The sequence below is a fragment of the Ammospiza nelsoni genome, chromosome 8 (assembly GCF_027579445.1).
Source record: "Ammospiza nelsoni isolate bAmmNel1 chromosome 8, bAmmNel1.pri, whole genome shotgun sequence".
NCBI classification, from domain to species: Eukaryota; Metazoa; Chordata; class Aves; order Passeriformes; family Passerellidae; genus Ammospiza; species Ammospiza nelsoni.
Genome location: NC_080640.1, coordinates 17,585,988 through 17,611,560, shown reverse-complemented (window position 1 = coordinate 17,611,560; position 25,573 = coordinate 17,585,988). Strand labels below are relative to the sequence as shown.

General features: G+C 37.2%; 1 protein-coding gene across 1 annotated transcript in view; it reads right to left on the bottom strand.

Annotated features, from left to right (window-relative positions):
- ERCC6 (ERCC excision repair 6, chromatin remodeling factor) overlaps positions 1-23,239 on the bottom strand; it is a 43,130-nt gene extending 19,891 nt beyond the window's left edge. Inside the window, exons 1-7 of the mRNA XM_059477411.1 lie at positions 22,740-23,239; positions 20,271-20,391; positions 18,210-18,318; positions 15,841-16,558; positions 9,300-9,425; positions 5,407-5,565; positions 1,389-1,524 (exon numbers count right to left, since the gene is read on the bottom strand). Of these exons, the coding sequence (XP_059333394.1) occupies positions 1,389-1,524; positions 5,407-5,565; positions 9,300-9,425; positions 15,841-16,558; positions 18,210-18,318; positions 20,271-20,391; positions 22,740-23,239 (1,869 nt within the window). The remainder of the gene's footprint in view (positions 1-1,388; positions 1,525-5,406; positions 5,566-9,299; positions 9,426-15,840; positions 16,559-18,209; positions 18,319-20,270; positions 20,392-22,739) is intronic.
- Positions 23,240-25,573: the final 2,334 nt, after the last annotated feature.

The window sequence follows — 25,573 nt, the reverse complement described above, 5'->3', positions numbered from 1 at the left end:
TTTTATGTGATATATTTTCAGTGTACTAGTGTTACTTATGCCAATTTATTAGTACCAAACTTTTACTGCAGGTATAGGGGAAGTAAAACAGGAAAGTTGTTTTTTTCCTTACTTTAGCTTGCTCTTCTCTGATTAAGAGGCATCTAGGAGAAAAACGTGCATGTGGTTAAGACCTTATCAGTGACACCTGTTTAAAGCACTGTTACACTCTTAGAAGATAAGGCATTAGGTTGAGTTCTCTAAATCTGCTCAAAAGTGCTTACATCTTCAATTTTAAGTTGTTGAATATATATTTGAAGGATGACAGTGGGAAGGTGAAATCTTGAAAACTTTACTATTCCTGCAGATGGAAAAATTTGAGTCAGTCTGTCAAGTCCATTAATTAAGAAACAGCCCAAAATAAGCATACATGATTTAATTTAGGAAGACATGTGACCGTGTTATTGAGGTCAACAGACTTTTAGGGCTTGAAAACACACCAAGTTAATTGAACAACAGGAAGCTATTAGCACATTAGAGTGTGCTACTCCTTTTTTTGCTAGGTACTGTAACTGCATCAATTACTTCAGAATACATTTAATCAAGTGCAATTAAGCACCACATAATCTTAATGTTATTACAAGAAATTCAATAAATATTTAAAGAGAAATTTAAAAATGCTTTGCTGAATCCTGAAAACTCATTTAAACATTTGAAATATGATGGGGAAAATAAAAATCTAAGTTTTCCTTGTTTTGTTCCTGCAATGTACCAAAGTTTCAAACTTCAGAGAAGTCAAGCTTTCCAACTTAAGCAACAGACTAAGAACATGCATATGAAGAGACTGTCAAAGAAAACTGAAAGACAGAAAGGGCAATGCTTGAAACAATGTAAACTAACAAAGTTACTCTGTCATTAAAGAAAATGACACTGAGTGATACCAACTGACAGCAACCAAATGAAGAGAAATTATCCATGCATGCAAAACACATTAGATATCAGATCAATGACATAGTGATGACACAGTGCAAAGAAATGCAAGAAGAGGATTCACAAGTTGCTACAAGCATTTATCTGGTGTACAAACAGTCTAGTCAAACTCTTAGCATGGACTACAGCACAAGGAAAACTCAAGCAAGAAACCTGTTACTATGTTTAATTTATTCAGGAAATACAAGTTTTCATCATAATAAACATGTATTCTATGTCAACCCTCTTTTAGTCCATTTACTATGAAATCTATACAAGACAATGAACTTTTTGTTCTTTTAATACATTCAGAGAAAGGGCACAAGAAGCCCTTTCCTACACAGAAGCATTAAGCAATTAAGCAACAGGGGATTTTGTTTTTTTGCTAGTGACAAAAATAAGAAGGCCTCAAGAATTACAAAATGAATGTCAATCATTACCTTACTCTTTGTATAAGAACCAGTTTCATGGAGCACAGCAACTCTAAATGGAGGCCACCAAGTGTGGAATTCTTTTACCCACTGATGCAACACAGTAGCTGGACAGACAATCACTGTTGGACCCAATCCCTGGTACCTAAAATAGAGTATTCAAGGAAAAAACCCTTGATGTGAAATAAATAATTTGCATTAAGTGGCTCATTAAAATACACACATTAAAATGACATTCTTTACTGTTTAAGTGCAATATGAGAGCTATGCAAATTAATTGGCAATTTGTTTTCCTGGAAGTCTGTTTTTTAAAGGAAGATGAAGAGGGTACTGCAAAAAGAATCCACTCATTGAACAGTTAATGGATGCATCTATCAAGCTAAACAGGAATAGAACAGCTCCAAACAATAAGGCATAAGGGAACTTCCTCCTGTGATATTACAAATCAGGTTTTAGTGACTGCTGTTTCTATAAGTGAAAAGAAATCATTAACAAGCAATTATTTTATTACTTCTATTATACAGAATGTGTAGCTAGAGTCTCACAAATGAACTTACACACAGGTGTTCTGCTTCATGTTGGTAATATACTGCACTCTCAACACCATAGTTTATTGATAAGACAAGGACTCTAAACTGGCAGACTATATCATCCATGGATGTTAAGATCTGAGCTTGGCTCAAACTGTCTCATAAGTTTCTTATTTGTAATTTTATTACTGAGAATTACTAAAGAGGTCTGAAACAAAGTCTTTCTGTATATGAAGTTCAGAGCTGCTCTTAAGGTTAATTAAGAAGGGAAAAATCCCTTGCACACCAGCCAAATAACTGCCACAAATAAATACCAACAATCCTGTAAGAAATATATTAAGTAGTGGTTACTAGCAGTTATTTTTCAAATATATTTGCTCTTTAAAAAATGGAAAAAAATGACTCTGCAAACAAAGGCAGTACTTCAGTTATCATACATTGATCTGTGTCTATGTACTATCCAAGTGACACTAAATAAACAATGTAAAGATCACAATATACATTCAAGATCACACACTGATAGCAATAAAGGATTTCTCAGACAACAGCAACACCCTGCTTAAAAAAACCTAAACCCCTTAATATCTTCAGAAACTGCTATCAAGAAGAAATAATATTCTTTATCAAAAGAATTATTATACATATGCAGAACAACAACCTGGACATTGCTTAATATGAACAAATATAACATAACCTTACATGGTCTAATTAAAACTCCCTGCAATCCAAAGGGAAGAAACAACTTGGAGACATGAAAAATAACTTCAACTATGCTATGAATCCAAAAAATCACTGCTATTGCTCTTAAAAATACCTACAGCAAAAAAGCCAACTTTCCCAGAACATACTAGTTTCTTACTCTTCATGGATAGTAACAAAACACATCTGTTTATTCCCCTGGTCTGTTTTCACACAAGCTCACATGTAACGTTTATCCAGATTTTTTTCCCCCCTCAGTTTACACAAAGAGTTCACACCTCCTAGGATCAATTTTCAGAAACTCCACTCCCTCTCTGCTTGGCTGTGTGAAAACTCTTCTGTGTCTAGTCTGACTTTACCCACTCTCCACTAGCCAACATTTTATTATTCTCCTGAGAGCTTTTATTTATTTATATAAAAGAGTCATCTAGCTTCTTCCAGTCTGAGCTGTTCCACAAAACAAAACAAATCATATACTTCTGCTTGCTACACTTGGGAGGCATCCTTCATTCTCCTAATCACTGCAACGCTGCAAGATCTGCTCTGCTGCCTATCCAATTTATATTTGTTTTCCTTGAACAAAGGTGACATTTAAAACATTCAAAACCAAAGTCTTACTAGTGCCTTGTACCAAGGTAATAATACTGTCCTGTTCCTACTCCAAATATATTGCCATATTGTATTCTGTCCCTTTTTCACAGCTGCATTGTATTAATAGCTTATGATCAATGTCATATTTGGTCAATATATCCAAATCTATTTCTTTTGGTTTATAAAGCCCAAATAACAACAATCCTTTATTTGTTGTTATTTAATTGGATGAAATTGGAATTGCACATAAGTTCAAATTCCTGCAACTTACTACCAAGAAAAAGCAAACTGTACTGATGCTGTATTTATAATCTTTAAACACTCAAAAATGTTTTATTATAACCAAATGTTTCCAAGGACTGGCAAATCACATTTTCAAGCTGAAACAATAACTAAACCCTAGTCAAAATAAGAGAACAGGGCAGCAAGAGCAACACACTATTTCTGGGGCAATGGATTTTTATTTACCTAAGCACCATGGAAATTAATCTCTGCCACTCAAAGGAGAGATTGAGCTGTTTATGTTTATGTCCAGTATCCAGAAGAGCACAGATGGGTAAATAATCAGTGTATAAACTTTCTGTCAGTTTCCCATCTGATGTTTCAAATAAATGAAGGCAAGTGTGTAGCAAAAGGTTTTTGTTACACACCAAGGTAAGGAAACCCAAGCTAGGCTGGAAGACACTGACAGCTCTGACCACACAGCTTTGCCCCTCTTAGTGCCGGCCCTGCAGAAAGGCTGCCCAGGAAGTCTCCTGCCTATCAGACTACACTCATCCAAGCAGAAACAAGTTAACCAGTACTACTGGTAACCAATATCACTGCCTTCTCAGCCCAGGGCGGGAAAACACTTAACTATTAAAGATGAAGTTGTTTTGACTGTCTGCCTTACAGCATCACACACACAAAATCAGAGCAAGCTTCACCAATATATTAAACCTTGTTTCCTCCCACAGAATTACAGTCATGATGCAGTGACATGCACCAGACAAAACATGAAACTCAAACATTATCTTACATGCAGAAAGAGCACTGCAACTTAGATGGGCAAATCGATTTTGGCCCTTTCGAACTTTTATTGTAGTTTTGTGCTATTTAACAGTGTCAAGAGATGTCCCTGAAGGATTTCCATCAACTCAGTGGTCTCCCAAGTGGGGTAGGGAATATAAAATAATCTGTATAATAGCATCCTTAACCAGGCAGCCATATTAAAGTAAATCAGCTGGCCTGAATGAAGGATCTATGGAGTTTATTTTTATATTAAGACTATAGTAGAAAGAAACCAGAGAGAAAACAGGAATATTTTCTCTTTAAAGCATTATTTTACAGTTTGTGTACAAGTTAAACATAATTTAAACGTACCTCTACATAAAGGTAATTATTTGCTTCGAACAGTACTATGATAGTTGCTAAATTTCATGCAGCTATTTACATCAGGTAAACAGGCCAACAGAAGTAGAAAACTCAAGTACTATTCATGAGTGCTTTTGCAAATCTAAGGATGCAAACAAGTATCTTGCCAGTAATGCCACCTATGAAGGAGCAATTTCAAAGCATTGTTCAGTAACAAAAAACCATAAAATACCTTGTAAGAAAGGCCATTCACACTAGCATAAGTCTTGAAAAGCAGCAACAACAAAAAAAAATAAGCAGATTGAAATTCCTCTGCATAAGTTACTGGTTTTACTCTTACTACTAATTTTTGGCATGGATAATTCCCTGCCCATCAGAAACTCTAACTTTCACTGCAAATCAGCTTGCTACTTCCTGTAAAACATTTACCTGGTGGCTTGCCAGAACAAATATTTTAATGTAAAATTTAATAAATGGAACTAAAGGTATTACATCTAATTTAAAATTCCATATTGTGTAAACTATTGATATTAAAGTAATTGAGTTTGTAAACAATCCATTTGTGGAAGGTAACCTTAGACACTGTATTGACCCAAAATATCTAGTGTGGCTCATCTGCAAAATGAAGCATCAATGCCTGGAATTCATTAAAAGTGTTACATGTTTAATTTTTCCTGCCCTACAGCTCCATTGTCTCGTAAAATTTTTCCTTTGATGTCCCCCACTAAAAGAATTAAAGGAATATTGTAATTGAAATGTCATTAATAATTCACAGGACCCTCCTCCACCAGTAATACATCTGATGAAATATTAATTGAGCTCCACAGACTGACAGTCTGCAGAGAAGCACTTGCCTGTAATTTGAACCACGAGTCCTCATATTGCTGTAGCTCAGACCTGCCAAGAAGGCAATTATCTGAATGGTCTTGCCCAATCCCATCTCATCTCCCAGAATTCCTCCTGCCTGCTGGCAGTGCAATTCCCAAAGCCACCTAACACCTGTCTGCTGGTACCTAAAACAAGGAAAGAGAAGATGGCAAATGTTTGATAATACAGATCATAACAGAAAGTACTCATGAATTAATCATTTGGCAAGGTTCTCATACCAGTTACTGTAACATGCTGGATGTGTGTTTTACATGAGCGCTGTATTTACTAGGTCATACATTTTTGATGCACTCAGACATTACATGTGACTTTTGTTCTTTATGCAACACTAAAACATTTGTAATTAAACCGACAGTCATTGTAATTAGAGGGTATTTTATTTCATATATATTTTAAGTGCTAAAAGCAACTTTGAAAGTTACTCTTATAAAGCATTATCTTTTCACAAAAGACAAGATGCAGGGGTCTAGCAAATAAAATTATTTGGAACATACTCCTTGAACTGAAGGAAAAAGTGGACTTGTAAGGGATACAGACTTCATACTCTACTAGAAAAACGGATCACATCTGCCAAAACATACTTTTTTAAGCATAAATTTATTTAATAACATTTAGTCTCTTTCAATGAAGAAAAAAACCCAAGACTAAGCAATAGATACTATTGCAGTGCAGGGGATACAGCAGAGCATTATGTGAGAGCATCAGGGCAATTTCTACTCTCAGTCCCTTCACTGGAAATAGTACAAGCAATGATGTAAAATACATTCCATTTAAAAGAAGTGGACTAAAAACAAGATTTATGACAGCAAGCTAAAAAGGTGAAGATAAGATACTGGGCTGAGAATCACTTTAGGACATACCTTTTTATAATAACACAAAATAGTGAGACCAGTAGAAATAACATATCATGTGTGGGGGTTAAATTGAAAAGAAATAAATGAAAAAGCATACCTTTAAATCACTTAAAAAAAAATCAAACATGTTTTAGCACCTCAGCGCCTTGTAACTTACAGGAAAAAAAGTTTACTGATAATTTTCTTGATGGCATGAATTTCTGGAGTGCAGAGCACAGCAAAGAGCAAAACACTTTTTAAATAGGGGTCATTCATTTTAGGTGATTTCTTATGTGCATTTCAAAATCCTGTTTCCATCCTTGAACAAATAATATTTAGGACTACTGACAGCTAATGACACTAGTGTCTACAAAGTACTATTAAAAATCAATTTGTGATGAGTTTGGTATGGATTTAGAGAATGCTAAATGGAGACAAACAAATGGCTTGAGTAGTTAAAAAAAGATGATCAAAGAACACATCTAATGGTTCAGACATCACACTATCTGCTAGTGTCTCAAAAGCATTATGCCACGAAGCCCTTAAGAAACCCTTTTATTAGAAATTAATTCACCTTAAAATGCAGCAATCTATAAAACAACTATGAAATGGCTTGCAGGATTAGCTATAATTGGATTAAGATGCTATCATTACTACATTTTATGAAGACAAAACATCTTCCGAAAAACATTAAAGAATTGAAAATAACCCTAATTCCAGTCAGAAGGTGCTCCCCCAGACAAATGTTCAGCATGTCTCTTCAGAAGACAACCATTCAATAACTTCCTAATACAAACTGTATGTAATACTAAAAAACAATACAAGAGCTTTAAAATTAGAATAATTTATAAACATATTTCTCCCTCTCCTTCCTTCTCCTGAGAAAGTTTCACAGTAGATAATTAAGCTTGTGAAAAATTCTACTGCATGGTTATATAAAAACATAAAAGATGCAGGTGCTGTTTTTGTATGATCATATAAACATGCAATGTAACTATTCAAAAGTTAAAGGAACTCCATTTTTGTGGTTATATGGAAAGATAATGAATTATTTTCAACCTTACACTTTTATTGCACCGATTTTTATAAGGTTTTTTGTTTGGTTTTTTGTTTTTTTAACTCCAAAAATATTCTGGAAGTAAATAAAAGTGCTGCTGGCCCTCCAAAATAGTTACATTGTATTGCATTGCACACAAGCAATCATGCTGTGATGCATCGAAATTCACCACAGCAGACACCAGAGTTCAGCTGCATTGCTGCAGAGACAAAATTGTGTTCCAGATTTATCAGGGAAATCACACACTGGAAGCAAACAGTGATGAAGGCTGTTTTCTAAAAAGAAAACATAGAGAGAGCATTCTTGCAGGCTTATGCAGATGGAAAAAGGCAATGTTTGCAGGTCTGCTAAGTTTTGTTCCACAGCAGCATCCATGTTATTCCTGATCAATATTTATAGCAAAGCAGACAAGTGTGCATGGAAGAAACAGACTGTCCACTTTAACAGACTTTCCAAAAAACAAACCTGAGAGTCAGGATTCTATTTCCAGCAGGTGCTAATTTCTTTGGAATTTAACTATGCAGGAAGATCACTTTAAGTACATGCTATACATGTCCTTGGGCCAATACCCTTCCTTGTTTTGTACTAAACTTGCTCAGAACTCCACAGTTTAATGCCTATTGACCATGGGCTTTCCTACACTGGAGATTTCAGCATTTAAGTTACGAGTCAGACAAATCATTCATCGCAATTGATCTTTCTAACCACTTAAGAAGTTTTGCCAACTGACTCATGCTTGCAGGGATACCCTTCATTAGTGAGGCTTGCATCTTCAAGATTAATTTTTAGTGACTGCTCTATTTCATTTCCCTTCGGGTTGCTCAGACCACACATCCGTCCTCAAGATGAATATTTGTGCAGTACCTTCGCATAAACAACTGGAGACCACATATTGGCTCTGGATGGTCCCAGCAACCAAGGCATTAATTCAACCCCATTTCTGAGCTAGTGCTTTCCTTCTGAGGACTACAGGACAACAGTAATAATTTCTCTGAGGTCAAGACTAAGTGGTTCTCTTGGAAGGGTTACCACACACACCCATTATAAACCAGGGCTTTCTACTACAGTAACGTTTCAACAGACTTTGCTTTCAAGAGACGAGAAGATTTTCCTGCTGTGTGAAATGTTGCCAACAAAACTGAATTCAAGCCCATTATGCATCAAATTTAAGGGAGAGATTATGGATAAAAATAACTGGTTAGCTGCTAACTTGTAGTTGTGTTGGTTTTTTTTTTTTTTGAGATGAACTTGAAAGCATCATAGGGCACTATGTTTTAAAAAACTGAAACAGAAAACACTTATGTTGAAATCTGTAATTAAGCATTAAATAACTAAAGAATGAGTTGTAGAGTGTTTTCCATCTACCAGAGGAATTAAGAATTTACTCTCTAGATTTTAAAATTTTACCTGGCAAAATGTTCAAGATTATTTTATAGTATGGATTACCAACAGTTACTTTGAAAAGACTTTCAGTAGTTACTTAAAGAAAAAGTTCTCCATATTTTCTAGTGGCAGAAAATTTCACTCCACTCAATCAGAGAAACACCTGTTTCTTGTTTTCTTTTATCACGACTTACCATCATCTTATGTTTCAAAGGAAAATTATTCTACCACTCCACACCTGAATTAGGAACAAGCATATATCAATAAAAGAATTCATTTATACAAATAGACAAGGAGAGCTTCTCAATTCATAGTTTAGCTAATTCACATTTACAATATTCACATCAGCCAGTTATCTTCACATAATTACATTTTGTGCTCACAATAAGTTTATTTCTTTGAAGTTTGATCCTGAAATCTTTTAAAAAAGAAAGAATCCTACTGAAACAATTGAAGCAAAGTTAGGCATCATTCACTAAAATACACGTTACAGCAAAGGTTATCTGGAACTCACTGTGACTACTTCTACTAATATTATTAACAGCATAGAGTGGCATCATACTGAAATAAAGTACATAATACATACTTAAAAAGCTTTTTGAAGAGAAATCCGGGTACTTTGAAGCCCTCTTCAAATTCAACGTCACTTTCTTCAGAAAGTTCCTCAGCTGTTTGATGTTCTTTATCCTTCAAACGTTCTTTTTGCCACTTCCTGGAGTAATACAAGGAATCAACATTCAATTATAGCATGGAAAAGATTCTGCATGAAAATTACACTGAATTTTGATCAAGTAAAAAACCCAAAACAACCCCACATGCTCTGATGTCATGATTTAAAATAGCAATGCTTTGGAGGAGAGAATTATGCAAGTAAATGCTTGAAATGTCTGATATATTAAAGTGTATTATAAAATGTATACGTTTTATAGCTAGTTATAATTTTCTAATTTTCTATAGACAAAATTGCTAATATAATGGAATCAGCAGCTCATAGCACCAAAAAGCCTGGCAACTTTAAAGTCCTAAATCTCACTCCCCTTAAACCCCCCTTCCACCAAAGTATTGATAAAGTTTAGGTGTTCCAAAGCAATTTTATTAATTTAATCGAACACTTAAATTTAACTTCCTTCCTGTAGAGAAAAGTGAAGCACTGTATAATCTTATACAGAAGACTCAGTTGGAAACATCACCATCTTCAGGGTTACATGCTTTAAATCTGTAACGCAGTTATTATTAAGAGAATGAGTTTTATGAGGTTCTGGAATTACAGTGTGATTTGTGGTTTGCAGTCTCAACTTGTTTGGACTCCAGGCAGCTCAGAGAATTACCCTCCTGTCCCATCATTCCCCCACCGCTGAGAAAGTATCAAAGGATCTTCGACATCACAACAAAATGATGAACTTGTTTCAGTGACCCAAACCCATCTGCCTCTAAAGGTAAAGTGTACTCTAGCTGGCTGTGTACTACTCGAACAACAGCACTTCACTGACAATTTGGCATTTGCTGGAATTCTCCCCTGGAAGTGCCATTTACTGCAGGCACACTGAATGTGGTGGGTAAACTGACAAAATCCTACAGAAACTGGCAAGGCACACAACAGGTTAAAAACATCCATAAGCTACTGTTCTGAATGCAGTGCAAGAGCAAACAATCATACACTCCTTCTCATGAAAGGAAGCTGATTGTGTGAGGTCTCTAGATGGACTTTTCAGCAGTATCTTTTGAGAACATACTTCAAGTCTGTCTTTATGGAACTAGTCATGAACTTGGTATTGTTCTATTAACTCAAAATAAACACCACCATCTCCAAATACACATAAGCTCCAACCACTGCCAAGAATGAAAGCACTGAAAAACTAAGACAACGCAACCCTGGTCAGGTTTACAGAGCCAGTTTCACTGAAGCATATTTTGATCTCTTAAGTTAAGATGTCTTCAGAAGCAAAAATAATGATGGGGGAAAAAAGAGCATATCCAGGGAAAAAAATAGATGAAACAAAAAACAGCCAACAGTTTGCTGTTTAAAACTGATGATTTGCTAATGCTTATACAGGATTCTTCTTATTTCATTACATAACATCATGAATCCAGCTAAGTTGTAAAGAAGAACTTACTAAAAACACATTAAGTGTCAGTGTTTTCCTCTTTTATACACCTATCCTAACAGGAATGGAAATCTTATTTTAGAGTAGCAGTCTGCTAAATCACAAAATTACACTCATGGTCTGCAGTCTAGCAGGCAGATATGATACCTTCTAAAGTCATATCATAAGAATGCATTTATGTTTATTTCAGTACTACAACGTTATGCTATCAGGCACAGGGGGTCTTAATTTTGAGTTCCAGAAAAAGAAATTCAAATCGACACATGCTGACAGTCACTGCTTCAGAGTGCATCACTACTGGAACTGAGACATGCCACAACTTGATAATTTCATCTGACTGGGTTATGACAGGACTCAAACCAAGGAAGGAAATTCCTACTTACCATACTAAAATCAAAACAACTACAGATTACACAGCTTATCAAGAGACATGTAGGTAAACAATCCATACTAAACCCAAGCAGGGCAATAATTTGTACAAGAATTTGCCATTAATTTTGCACTCCAACACGAATCACCGCCAGCCAGCACAGGAGCAGCAGCCTCCCCTGGGAAGGAGCAGATTGCCCTCTAGTGTGCATTGGAAAAAGTGATCCAGAAACAACCAAGAGGAAACTACAAGATTAACTCGAAGCTGTCCAGCAATTTAGGCACTTCACCTCCATATAGCTAGTACATTTTCTTCAAGAAGTGTGACCAACATTGAGATTTTTCCTAAAATTATACATGGAAAATATATAGAATTTGAAGTAATAAACTCTGTACTTAATTTTCCTGAAAAATATTTCCTTTTTACATGCTCTGTTACTTCACTGAAGTATTACATCTCTTCCAAATATCTAGAAGTTTTTAGTCATCAATGACCAGTTTCTGAAATAGCAGCAACTTGTTATCACAAACAACTTTCAAAGTTTGAAGAAGCTATTCAGTTTCTGAAAGGCTGTGAACTTAATGTATCACACACCATTAAGATATTCTACACTGAAATGTCATTATTTTATAAAGAAAAGTGTAACTATCCAAATGGCTGAAGCCATGGGAGGACAAACACTATTTCCAGGACCAGGTCAGTCTATTGGCTAATCTGGTCTTGTATCTTTCCCTCAAGTCAGACTTTGGAGTGAGAAATAGTGGTCATCATCTTTGACTAAAATACACAGTAACTTACTTCTCATTTGGTCAATAAATTCCTTACACACATCAGTTAAACATCATTAGTATGCCTAAGCAATCATAAAATACAGCTTTTACTATATTACCAAAGTCTCTTTAAAACAGAAGCATGACCTTTAAGAAATCTGTCTTATATTGTCCATTGTCACTGACATAAATGTAATTTTATCCCTGAAAGTGAAGTATGAAAACCATATATCATACAATTAAATTTCTTCTTAATATAGGAATGTATTCAGATACTAAGCCCATTTCACACTTATTGCAATACCCTAGAAAGAAATTTTGCACCCAAAACAGTAATGAACACAATTTAAGTTTTTTGGTTTTTTTTTAAATGCAGTCAGGAACCAAGCTGAGTATTTAATATAGTTTGCATTTGTGAAGCACAATATGTTTTATATTTTATACAGCTAAGAATCCCTTACAGATTATTCTAATTTGCTAAATTGAGGCATTCAGTATTGCTTTTTTGATCTAACTTTTTATGGTCTGTATGGGTGGATTTAATTGGTATGTCCTAACAGATGAAATACATGCACTTAGTACCACAAGCCTCCATAAGTAAATTAAGACTGATGTAGAAAATTACACACTTGAGTTTAGAATGAAAGGTGTACTCAGTGAGTGAGAGAAAATATATCTTCATTTGTGTCCTGGCTTTGTCACTTTAAAGAGCAGCAAGAATGCTTTAAGAAAGTATCTTTTAGGAAAGGTAATATTTAATCCTTTTTTAACTTAGAACTTTGAAACACAGAGAGATTCAATAACTCAGATACATCAAAGAAAGCTAGCACATGAAAACTGATCTATGAAAACCGATTTAATTTAACACAATTTTTTTCTTTATGAATCAACTGCTTTGCGTACTGGCAGTCAAAATTTCCTGCTACTCAAGTGCCTGGATATCACTTGAAAGACAAGAAAAGAAGCAGCTTCCCAGCCTTGCCTCTGTGCACTTGACAGCAATAGAAGTCAAACAATTGTACTTAACAAACTACACAGAATACACAAGAAAACACAGATACAGTACTGATCTCCCATAATATGACTTGTAATTCCTTCCTTGAAGCAGCAGGCAGATACATATTGACAACTGGTACAGGAAGAATGTACTTCAGACTGCTAAGGTTTATTATGACTCCAAGCTCTTACCTTATACTGACACTGTCCTGATATCAATAATGTAATGCATTAACTACATATAAGCAGGAAAAATACTTTATACTTATGTTTGGAATTTTAATATATGTAAAGGAAAACTTTAAGTAATATAAACAAAATCTTGATACTTTGTGGTTTCCATACCTGCAAAGCTCGAGAATAATAAAAAAAAAAAGTAGCAGTTTTCTTGTTGAGAAAAAAACCAAAAAAGTTTCACTTCCTACACATTTAATAGGCATTCAAGGTTACTATTGTTTTGTGCTTCTTGGTAAAAGAAGTTAAAAAACAGGTCCATTTTCATTTTTTCCATAGTCTTCAAATAAACTGACTGCCCTGGTGGGGGAGTGAGTGGCTGTGTGGGGCTGGGCTGCTGGCTGGGGTTAAACCACGACATCTGAGCATTCATCTGGGCAGGAGGGAACAGGTTTTGATCTGTCAATATACCTGTTGATGGAGATCAAGTCTCTGAGACATTCCAGTACCATCATAGAGACTGACTACCTAAGCCTCTGGGTTCAGCTGATAATAGCCAGTATGGATAGCTGGGAAAGACAATACACTAATTTTCAGTGAGTATTTGAATTACCTACAGGTGCATGACAGTATCCTATTTACCTTACTCTCCATAAACCTGATGTTCCCTGGTACTGTTCACTATTCTAGCAAGCTATGAATTCACCTTAGGTATAGACCTTTCAGAAGAGATTTTGTTCGTCTGCATGTCTACACAGAAACACAGCTCCAGTAACACTAACTAGAGAAAGGCAAGATCCACACAAGGAAAAACCCTGAAATTCCTGATAGCCTCAGCTGACTCTGCATAGCTAAATTTTAATTTTTCATGTTCCATTGCTCACACCTTGCTTTGAGTGACTAGGCCAGTCTCTGGAAGCAGTCTTTAGAAGGACAGGCTGCTCTCCTGCCCGACATTTCCTACAGACAACAGCTCCTATTCTGACAACAGTCTCTTGTTCTAGGGATGCTCTGCAGTCATGCAGTTAGCTAATTATCCTGCTTTAACAACATCAATGTAGTTTCCCCTTGACACAGACCAATCTCTTGAAGTCCCATCTCTGAAAAGTTTTAATGTTAAGGAAACTCATTTTCAGTCTCTAAGAGTGTAGGACTGAATTCATTGCCAAGCACAAGACGAGATGTTCAGAAGAATAAAGTAATCCTGAAGGACTTTCCTCTGCCTCTCTCACGGGTAAAATATACCATAATCTCACCCATTCATTTGCATTCAAAAGTAAAACTGACATGAAACAAGATATAAATGTAAGCAAATGACATCATTTCTATAGCATTCTTAATATGTTTCTTAATTCACTACATTTTATTTTCTCATGGCATTTCCCATAATGAAGATTACCTGGGGGTGTCAGCATAAAAACATCAATGTGGACAGCTGCAGCTTAACAGCCACAATAACTGTAGCTATGAAATTTTTAAGAGATGTAGTGTTTTGGTAGCAATTACAGTTATTGATATTTCTAAAATTCATTTAGGTTTTTATTGTAACTTCAGTAACCAAAAGAAATGTAGTCTATGATATGACTTTGCTAAGGATAAATTGTCACAATCTTAACGTTATTAAAAAACGTTTTTGAATGAATTTAAACTGTGAGTCATATTAAAACTTTCAATCAAAATAAATTACTCTTGATGAAAACACTGAATTAAAAATGATTTAATATTGGTCTACTTTAAATGTGAAGAATACAGTTTTATTCAATAAACCAGTAAATATTTTACTGATTAAGAACAATTACATTTGTTAATGAATGCCATAGAAAATACATTCTTTTGACCCTCTGGACATTGTTCAGATTAGCTTCTTGCCAAAATTTCTATTCAAGAGCAATAAACTATGCCTTACTTTTGAAAAGCAACATCCTGGGTTTGCAAACATATTGCCTTACATCAGTTTCTAATCTGCCTTTGTAACCTGGGATGTGAAAGTGAAGTTGGGCTCCTTCTACATGACATTTTCTCCAACTGAGAGCACTTCTGCTAGCAGAAGACACCTCTTCCTCCACAGCAACCCAGGCTCTCACCACAGGGGAGATGGTGCTCATACCTCTACTTGATATTCTCTGACACAGCACCATTTAAATCCATAAGATTTTATATTTGCACAGAAGTGTGAAATTTGAGCTTCCCAAGCATTAATCAAGTTCCTATGCTAGGCTTTATCACTACATCAATCACCCTTCACTGACTATCCTAATACATGTTCTTCCTCTCACTTTAAAGAAGCTGTTTTCAAGTTCCATGATTTTCTAGAGAACTGTGTAACTACCTGAAGGATATTCAGTAAAGGTACCTAATTAAAAGTACACATGCCATCAACAAGCTGAAGTTTATTTTATGAAACTCAACCCTTATACTAGAAAAGAGACAACACGCCTGTGATCACCCACACATAGGTTATACATATTTCATAAATCACAGATTAGCACAGGTGATCCACAAATAAGGACCTATAACAACAAGAAAAGTTCAACAGCAAAGTTGTTTTCATTAAGCTCCATGTTTGCATCCTTCTGGAAGGCTATCTATGATCCTTCTGACTACCTCATTTCCCTTACTTCAACACACTCCCTAGCATTCTATTATAGCTATTGTCCTTTGCATGTTCAACATACTAATTTATTATTATTAATAAAAATGTCTAGGACTAACCTTAGTCTCTGTTTATAATAGTCCACATCTCCATCATCTCTCCATCGTCTCACTTTGTGCTTCCCTGGTGTATGCTCCTCTTCCTCAGAGCTTGGAACATAATCAGCATCATTTTCAGCTTCTTTAAAACTCTTCTTTACCCTTTTTCTTGATAAACTCTTAAGTTCATAATCAGAATCATTCTCAGCAAGAGAAGATGCCTGCTCTTCTTCCTCTTCTGCTGCTTCTGGATCCAAGAGCTCCTCATCAGGTACGTACTCAGACTCCCCACTATCATCCTCTTGCTCACGCCTGCACTTCTTGGCCTCAAGATATTTCTGTTCCTTTGGAATCCTGGCCTTGGAATGAATCTGAAGGGCGTGCTTCTGAAGCTCTCTCAAGTGTTTTTTTAAACGCTTATCTGTTTTTGAGAGGGCTTTACCACTTTTCTCCTTTATGGCAGCTGCAGGAGCCACACACTGAACATTTTTGGCTTGTGCTTTCTTCTTTGCTCCCTTGTGACGGGATAACTTCTTCCTTTCAGATGACAATTTAGCCTGGTCTGCTAAGTACTTCTCAAAATCAGATGTTTCATTTAGCCTTAACTGTCGTGCCTTCCTCTCTGGCTTCTGAGGTATTTTAGTTCCAAATGGAGTCATCTGACCAGTTCGGATGAGCTCTGCCCACTCTGTTTCCTGAGCAGGCATAAGCATGCTGCCAAGGGATGATGGACCAGGTTCTGCAACAAAAGTCAGAACATACAGCATGCCTTTAACACCTTCTGTGTAGCTAAAACACAGGAACAAGGGTGTTACACATACTATCAAAATGCAAATATTTCTGAGACAACACTCAGCAGTGAGAGCTACCATAAAATTACAATTCGAATGATACATGAACTCTAATGCACCACGTATGTCACCATCAATATGTCACCATGTTCAGAACAAGAAACCACTGTGTTCCCATCTGCAGCAACACTGCCCACTTCAATTTTATTATTGATTTTTCAGTCCTACTCAAAAGCTTGAAATTTGACACTTTGATTGCCACACCACAGCAGACAAAAATGTCACAAAACACAGATTGTCCTACCATATGCTTCAAAAAAACCCAACGAGAAAACAACAAACAATAAAACGAAACCAAAAAACCCAAAACTTGTCTTCCTAGCCTACAATACTAATATGAAGATGATGGTTTTTAAAGTCAGATTGGCTGCACAGCACTCTGCCATAAAAGAGCACTTTTAGGTGCACTTATTATACACAAACTGTAACTGCTGTTTGAAACCAAAGAGAAAGAAAAGCTCTTGAATTCAGGAAGCTGAAGGGGAATTCTGCCCTGAAATCTATTACTAGGACCCAGAATTTCAAAATAAGTCTATGAGGATTGCCAGCACAGCTTTAAATGTCCCATTTTAAAGCACTGTATCTATCATATGTTTAATGAGTAACAACAGTGCACCAGGCCTGAAAACCCTTCCATCTCCACCCCTTCCTACTGGAACTGCTCCATTTCCTCTGTTGGGCTCCACTCACTTCTTAGTTACATTTCAACACACTGGGTGCCTGAGTTTTGCTGTATGAGCCCTCCAAAGAAAATAGGATTTAATATGCTTTTCTTCTGAGAAAAGTTAACTGAGGCTTTGACTCCTTTGAATCAGGAGAGAAGCATGAGCTGTACAAGATGAGAATCTACTCCAGCCACATGTGCAAGGGTCAAACAGCACAAAAAGTTTTTTCACCTCTGCAAATAATAATATAATCCACAGGTGATGCACAGACACAAATGGGACCCAAACTTACCCTGCAGAATACTTCAGGTTATTGACTGTGGCCAGGCTTAGCTTGCAGAGAGCAGGGAGGAAGAACACCTAGCAAAACACTGAGGCAACATATTCTAGAAGAAAACTTACTTTTAATTTTAAAAATCACACTGCAGCCTGAGAAGAAGAGCACTTCCCTCTTCCATTTCTAGTGATACTTCCCAACAGAAAGAAAAACCAATTTTGTTAATGCTGATTGATAGCATCCAGCATATAAAATGTAATTCAATCATGATGTTAGTCATCTTTATCAAATTAGCTGTGAAAAGAAATGTTAGGATTTCCAATTTATTAAGCCCAATACTCTAATGTGCCTCAGCTATCCCTACACAGCTGAACACAGATTAACATCCATTTTTTAAAACTTCCCACATGAATATGCCAAGATTTGCAAATCTGCAGGTGTACAGAATAAGTGTTCTTAACTCTCTTTGAACACCAACCACTGAAATTTATTTCCTTTCAAAAATCTTACAAGATAGAAACAGAAACAAGGCATTTTTCAAACAGAAAAAAGGCATTACAAAGTAGAACAGAACTTTCAGCCTTTTCCTACACATACCTTCATCTTCCTCATATTCAATCTCATTTGCTTCATCAGCAAAGTCTGTTAAACCAAGTATTCCTTGAAGACGTTTTTGTTTTGCTTTTATCTTCTTCAGCTGTTGCTCCTTTCAACAAGAATTAAGTAATTTAATTTTTAGTCAGCTTTATAAATTTGCTAATCTTTTAAACAACACTTAAATCAATATATTTGCAGTAGTTTCAAGCAGAATCTCATATTCAAATATTTACAGTATCACATGTGAGAAAAAAAGTGCAAAAAAAGCATCACCAAAATACCGCAGGGCTCCAACCCACAGCAAACACAATTTTGGGCGTATGATTATCTTACCATATGTGTATAGTAAGATCAAGCTGTTTACACACACAAAATTCATGTGCACACTGCATTTTTATGTACATTTCTTAAGGCCATTTTATATGTTGATTCTAGTGAAGGAAGCCCATCAAAGCAGGCTGCTGAGATGCAGAGAACACCAAGAGATTTGCTCATGATTGCAAGACTGAGTTCACAACTACCAAGTCACAAATAAGAGCTGTAAGATTAACTAAGATTTATTCTTCATCTCAGAAGTGTTGGAATTTTTTTTACAAAGGAACTGAAATTGTAAATCAGTCCAACATCCTGATAGGTGTTTGTACATTATTAGTTCAGGAGTGGTCACGGTTAATTTAACAGCAAAAAAATAAAAAGTGAAATGACTTCAAAAGATCAATGTTACAGATTATGTAAGGAATATAGTTTATTACTGCTATGAAAATCATTCTTAGTTAAAAATTCCTTTGTTACACCTTTTTTTCTGATTGTAATATCCTCAACAGTGTGTCCAGTTGTGATGGCATGGGTCTTTGATGTTCCTAACTTTCCTTTGTGAAACAAAACATCCCAACCAGTAAAACAAAGATACAGACAATGTAACCTTCACATTTTTAACTCCATGCTTTGGAAGTATTTCCTCACCTAGAAAGGCACATACTTCAGTAAAAATCAAATCCATTGCAAAATTCAGGTTATTAGGACCACTTTTATGGCTTAGGATTTTGAAAAGATTTTTTGTTTCACTTCAAAGATGGTTAAAAACAAACTTGCAAGGAGGTCTGAATTTCCCCTGCAACTAACAAGTGTGCAAATCTCCTCAAGCAGTATGAAAACAGACAGAACAGTGATCATGCTTTAACAGTAAGTCTGGTTCAATGCATTTCTTCCTACTATTTCCAGCTGCTTTTTTCTAGTCCTTTACATTGCTCTGTACTGGCTCATCACTTTCTTAATTGGCTAAATTATAAGCACGGTATTATCCCGGTTACTGAAATTATCAAGGTTAAAAAACTGCAAGTGAGTGAGTCAGTGGCAAATGACTTAAGACTGGCCTTCTGAGGGCAAAGGACAGGAGTGTCAGAGTCAGGTTTATCATTAGAGAAAGTATTAGGGTGAACTTCCAGCAGACAATGGGCCAATCAAGGTGCTACACTCCTGAATAGTAGAAGTTTCTCTTTTTTCAAATCTCTTCCCTATTCACAGCTGTAAAGGCCTATTGCCTACATTACCCTGATGCCAGCTGGATTGCTTTACAACTGCCTTTACTCTGCTCTGCCAGAAAAAAAGCTGCAGCAGTTTCTGCCAAAGCAATGAGTTAAAGGGGCTCACAGAGAGAAACTGTGTGTACTGACAAGATACAGATAATGAAAGAGGGTTAAGGAAAAGAACAGAGGGAAGGAATAACCATGAGACCTGAGATTTAGTTAAACTACTGAATCATGCCCTAACAAGGCTTGGTCAATTCTTCAAATATTACTATGAGGGTTTTAATTAATTTAATGCAAATCAATCTTCTGAACCGGAAGACCAGAACTTCAGTTTCATATCTTGTTCCAAAACTCAGATTAAAAAAAAATTCAGCACTTTAAATTCTTTAAATTAGTATGAAATCATCTCAAAGGAACAGCACTTCTAGACTGACTCTGAACTATATAATTAAGAATTATATAACCAAAGCCAAACCTTAAGACAAAGTAGAAACTCAGTATTGCTAACAGGAAATTACTGTAATCCAATTACCTTGTTATATTTTTGCCGTTTCACAGAATCTAGTTTTCTGTTAACATTTTTGTTGTCAGCAGCTTGAGGTGAAAGTTCCTCAATAATTTTATTTATATGTCTCAGAGATGTTGTACATGATCTGAAAAAAATAATAAGATTGCAATGACTTGGTTAATTTTAGAAAGAAAAAAAGCACTCTCTCCATTCTGACAATTTAAAAATTCCAGGAGATTTAACATAAGACTTAAAAAGGTCTAAAGGCAAGGTTCTGAATAAGGATAATATATTTAAACAACACTGGAAAGACTAACACTTGAAGTTGTAGATCATAAAATATGTTTAAACTACATTTTGATAATAGTAAAATGTGAACTGACAACCAGTGTAGTATTTAGTACTCAAAAGTTACAAGTCTGATGATGACAAGCAAGAGTGGTTATTTTCATTATTCAAGGTAAACAAAACAACCCAAAAACTGAAACAGTTTTAATGGTTTGATGCCATTATATAAGGAAACCTGCATTTTTTACCTTTCATGCAAAAAGTAGATTACAAGACAAAAATGCAATTTCATGAGACAGACTAGTTCAAAGAATTAAGAGCACATCAACATTAAACTTCTCCTACCCACACACTCTCATTTTTCATGTTTCCATATAAAATATGAAATTTAATTAGAACTACATGCTACAGCCTAATGTTTCTGCTGTTGAATTCATTTGCAAGGAAGAAGGAAGTGTCCCACCATCAAAAGCAAGAAACCTAGGTTTGTTAATTCATATATTAGCATACTTCATAAGGATACACAAATGAGACAACTGATGACAAGAGCTGCAAAGCAGCCATTATTCCCCCTGTATGCAAAGGAAAGCAGTAAGGAAGTCTCCTCCACTGCCAGGGAGGAAATTTTTGGGTCACGTTTACTTCCAGCTCTAATCTGAATTCTGCCACTGTTATCCTTCCTCAGAGATATATTCTACCAGCAATTACTGCCATCCTCACTTCTCCATTCTCTTTCAACATTTTTGAACCATCCCCTCTCTTTGTCACTCTCCAGTTGTGCTGCTTGCAGTACACCATCCTCCTGCACATCTAATCTTGGCTCTTGCTTCCTTGGCCCTGGAGTCTCTTGACACTCTCTTCTTCCACAAAACTTAAACTAACAGGACTTGGTAATTTACACAGGATTTAACTTCAAACATTTTTATTCTCATTTTTCTGCTTAAATTTGTGTGTATATTATAGAATAATGCAGCTTCTACCATGAACTTTGTGCCAACTACTCAAAAAACACTTCTTGCCTTATTTTTTCTCTAGTCATGCATTCACCGTGCTACAGGACTTTAAGCAATTATGTTATCCTTTACTCATGTCAGCTCTGTTAGTCCCTCTGCTCAAAATCAGCTACATCTGTTAATTTTATCAAAATTCAACTTTCAGATTCTCACATTACATTTTATGCAGCCGAGATTCTGCAAATCTGCATAAACCATTTGCATTCCCTCATGTAAATCTTGTTTTGTGACTTGGAGGAAAAGGTGAAAATAGAGGGATAAGAAAAATCATAGGATGCTTCTGAAAGAAAAATGGGAAAATATAAACTAATTAACAGTGCTGAGCAGCACTCTTTCAATAACCACATACTTTAATTGTAATGATTATGCTGCTCCATTTTCTCTCAGTAACACCTTACCCATTATGTTCTTCTGCTCCACAACACCTGAAATTACATTTCAGTGCTGCAAACTTATTTAACTTCACATCTCCACACCCAAGCTGGAAAAGTAATGAAGTACATATAACTGAGATTGACAGCACTCTTGAGCACTAAAAAAATACCATTAATGCAATACAGTGAAGCATTCACAGGTAGAGTAATTCACCTGCAGTAGTTCACATGGTAACTAAAATGAGACAGGAAATAGAAAGGGAGATCAAAACTTGAAAGATTACTGGGTCCTATTCCTCAAAGTCTTCTACTATCAATAGTATCAATGTTTCTTAAGCATTTGATTTCTTTAAGGTATCATTAAGCACTTTTTACAAACACTTGTGATAATGATATTCATGAGATGGAGTCATCCAAGTTACAGAAGGAACATAACTCAAAGCAGATGACCCCACAAAACATACAGAATTGAAATAGTGACACTTTTTCTCACTGTAACTTTGAATAACAGAGTATAATGCCACTGTCCACTGCCCAGAAAAGAGATGCATCTTGGTGAGGCAGGAGACAAAGCAGAAAAAGGAGTTGCACTCTACCCTGCTGCTTTGATGCATGACTAGATTAGTCAAATAAGAGCAATGAAGCACTGTCTAATGTGAAACATACTTTCTTCATTTTTAAAAGGTGACTCCAAAGAGTATGTGTGATCAAGCACTTTCAAAACATCTTTTCCTCTTTAAGATTCTAAAAACAGGAGACACCAAGTCCCATTAGATTGTCAGTAGCAGAAAAAAACAGAAAGAAAAAACACAATTTACCTCAAATCCTCCAGTACTGACTCATATTCTTTTGATGCATTAGCTATTTTTGCTGCTTTAGTCGCTTCATTAATTGCATTATCTACTTGCTGAAGAACTCCTTGCTCCAACACATCCTGGTCATAGACATCAACTCCTAAATCTTTGAGCTCAGCAGCATGTGCACTACATGAGACAGACTGAATCTGCTGCCTGTTGATCTGTAAAAGGGGATGTCCTCTTCTGGGCACCTCCAAAGGAACAGCCATGGAAGTGGAAGCCTGGCAGTCAGAGTTGGGAACTGCGGTACTGTTACCCACACCGTTGTCACAAATGCCATTTTCCTGCTCAGCTCCCAAGTCCTCATCATTGTGCAGGCAATCATTGCTTGAAGCAGTGGCAGACTCTGGCTCTTGGATACTGTCTGGCGGGTCACTCTTGTGTGTTGGCATCCTCTGCTCAAAGGCAACAAAGAAGAAGGATATTATCATAAGAACACAAACACATAAAAAGCTCTTCATGAAGACTGTGGCCCCCAAAAAAGTAAGCAAACCAATAAACACACGTTTATAATAAATTCTTGTTTCAAAACACCAGGTAGTTTACTTCTCCATCAGTCCTTCCTGCAGAGGCATCTCCACACCAACTTTCACAATCAAAAGTGACCAAAACCTCTCAGAGGCAACTACATTTAACCCTCCTGGGAGACACTGATTTGAAGACAAGTAAGACAACATATAAAAATTACTCTTCTTGCCAGACAGGGAACTCAGTCTTGTGTGTAAACGGTCATGCTCCAGAACACTGTGGCATAACAAAAACATATACAACTTAATATACCCAAACCTCAAAAATGCAACTTTCGGAAACAGGTTAAGACTTGCCATTGAAAGCACCAGCGAGTGTAGTAGGCCGTAAGCTTCAGTTTGACAATTCAAACTTTAAAGTGGAGCATAAAGCAATGCTGGGCTGACTTACTAAGGCAAGCCTGGAGTTGTTATGGTTCAGCATCCTCTCCTAGCACGGCGGCCCATGGATCTCAGTCCCACCTCACGGCTTCCTCCCACCCGCGGGGAACACGCCCGCAGAGGGCTTGGTCCTGCATTCAAGCACAGCAGGTACCGTAGCAGGTACCGCACCAGGCACGGCCCGCCCGGCCCGTGGAGCGCCGGGGCTCTGCCCCGCCGGCACCAAGCAGGGCTGGGGCAGACGCGGTGCTTCACCCACCTCTGTGTGCGAGCGAGCGCTGGACAAAGCGCGGCTGGGACGGGGAGGCGCGGGACTCCGGCTGCCGCCGGGCTGTGCCCGAGCCGCGCCCCGCAGCGCAGCGGCAGCGGCAGCGGCAGCGGCACCGCCGGGCTGGGCCGGGCCGGGCCGCACTGCTCCACCGGCACGGCTCCGGTTCCGGCTCCGGCACCGCGCCTGCGCCTGGGCGGCACCGCGCCGCACCGCGCGTCACTTCCGCAGCGGCGGGGACAGCGCGGGGACCGCTCGGCGGGCCGGTCCCGGTCCCGGTCCCGGTTCTGGTCCCGTCAGGTCCTGCCGGAGCTGAGCTGGTGTCGGGAGCAGACATGAACTCTGTCCCACAGGTCCCTCCGCTTCCTCTGAGTGTTTACCCCTTCTTCTGCCTCCCCATTCAGTGTCCTGAAACTCCCGCATCCAGCTCCCTCCTTCGGGCAGTGGAACTGAGTTTACCTGCTGGTACCCTTGGTCCAAATGTGAGAGGATAAATGTTTAGCAGAACACATATATATTAATAAATACTTCCCAACATGTTGCTGGTTTTTTTTTCGGCTTTATTCTGAACCACAGTTTCAGGTCCTTGACGTTCCTTCTTTTCCATTAATTTATTGCGACCTGGTAATGTCTGTGAGTCTCAGGAAAACACAGAATGGGTTTTCTAATACCTTTAAGACCTGGACCTGAAAGGTCTTCTTGCAAATAAAGCAGTGCTACATTGATAAACTAATTTTTGTTTCCTTTGCTCTGAAATACACAATTAATGAAAATATCCTGTAGTATTTGGTGACTACAATGAGGAAACTTCTCAATCTTCATTGCCATGTTCTGAGTAGTGGGAATGATGCTCTGTAACTGCTGAAACATCTAAAATTTGGTGCAAAGTCTTTCAGCTGGCTGAGAAAGGCAGCAACCAGGACATGTAAGGACAGAGCAATGTCAAGCTACTGTCAAAACTAAACTATGGCTTGGAGGAATAGGTTCAGTTTTCCAGAAACTGATTACTGAAGGTCAAAAGGTAAGTTGTCCTGGAAGCAGAAAAAAGGGCTTTGTATTATCAGCTAGGAGAGAAGTTTTCCAATGACAGGCTGCTTTTTTCCTAAAGGAGGAAATGGAAGCTTTTCCTACATGTTACCAGACTTCTATCACTAATGTCAGAGATGGTCACTACTAAGATGGGAAGAAAGGCTATAACCCAACATTAAATATTGTTGCATCAAATCAGGTACTTGCAAAACAAATCAGTTATATGCTGTATCCTGACTCTGAGGATCCCAGCAGAGCTTGCTGATAAAGATCCCTATTGTGCTCTGTATATAAGGGCATACATGGGACTGAAAATGGTCTTCCTGGGAGTGTTCTGAAACCATGATGAAAAAATGTGGGAGTTCCTTTCGGCAGCTCGTCAATGACATCTGTCCATGAAACACCACAAACCTGGGAATGACAAAAAGAGTGAAAAGCAAATTGTACAATGAGTCTGGGCAAACTGGGTCACACCCACAGGCTGTGTGCATGGAGGCTGTTTGACTGGAGTCTGCCGAACCAGATCCTCCAGCAGCTGAAAATCTCTGTGGCTCCATTAAATTCAGAGCAGGGAGAGATCCCACAGGCCT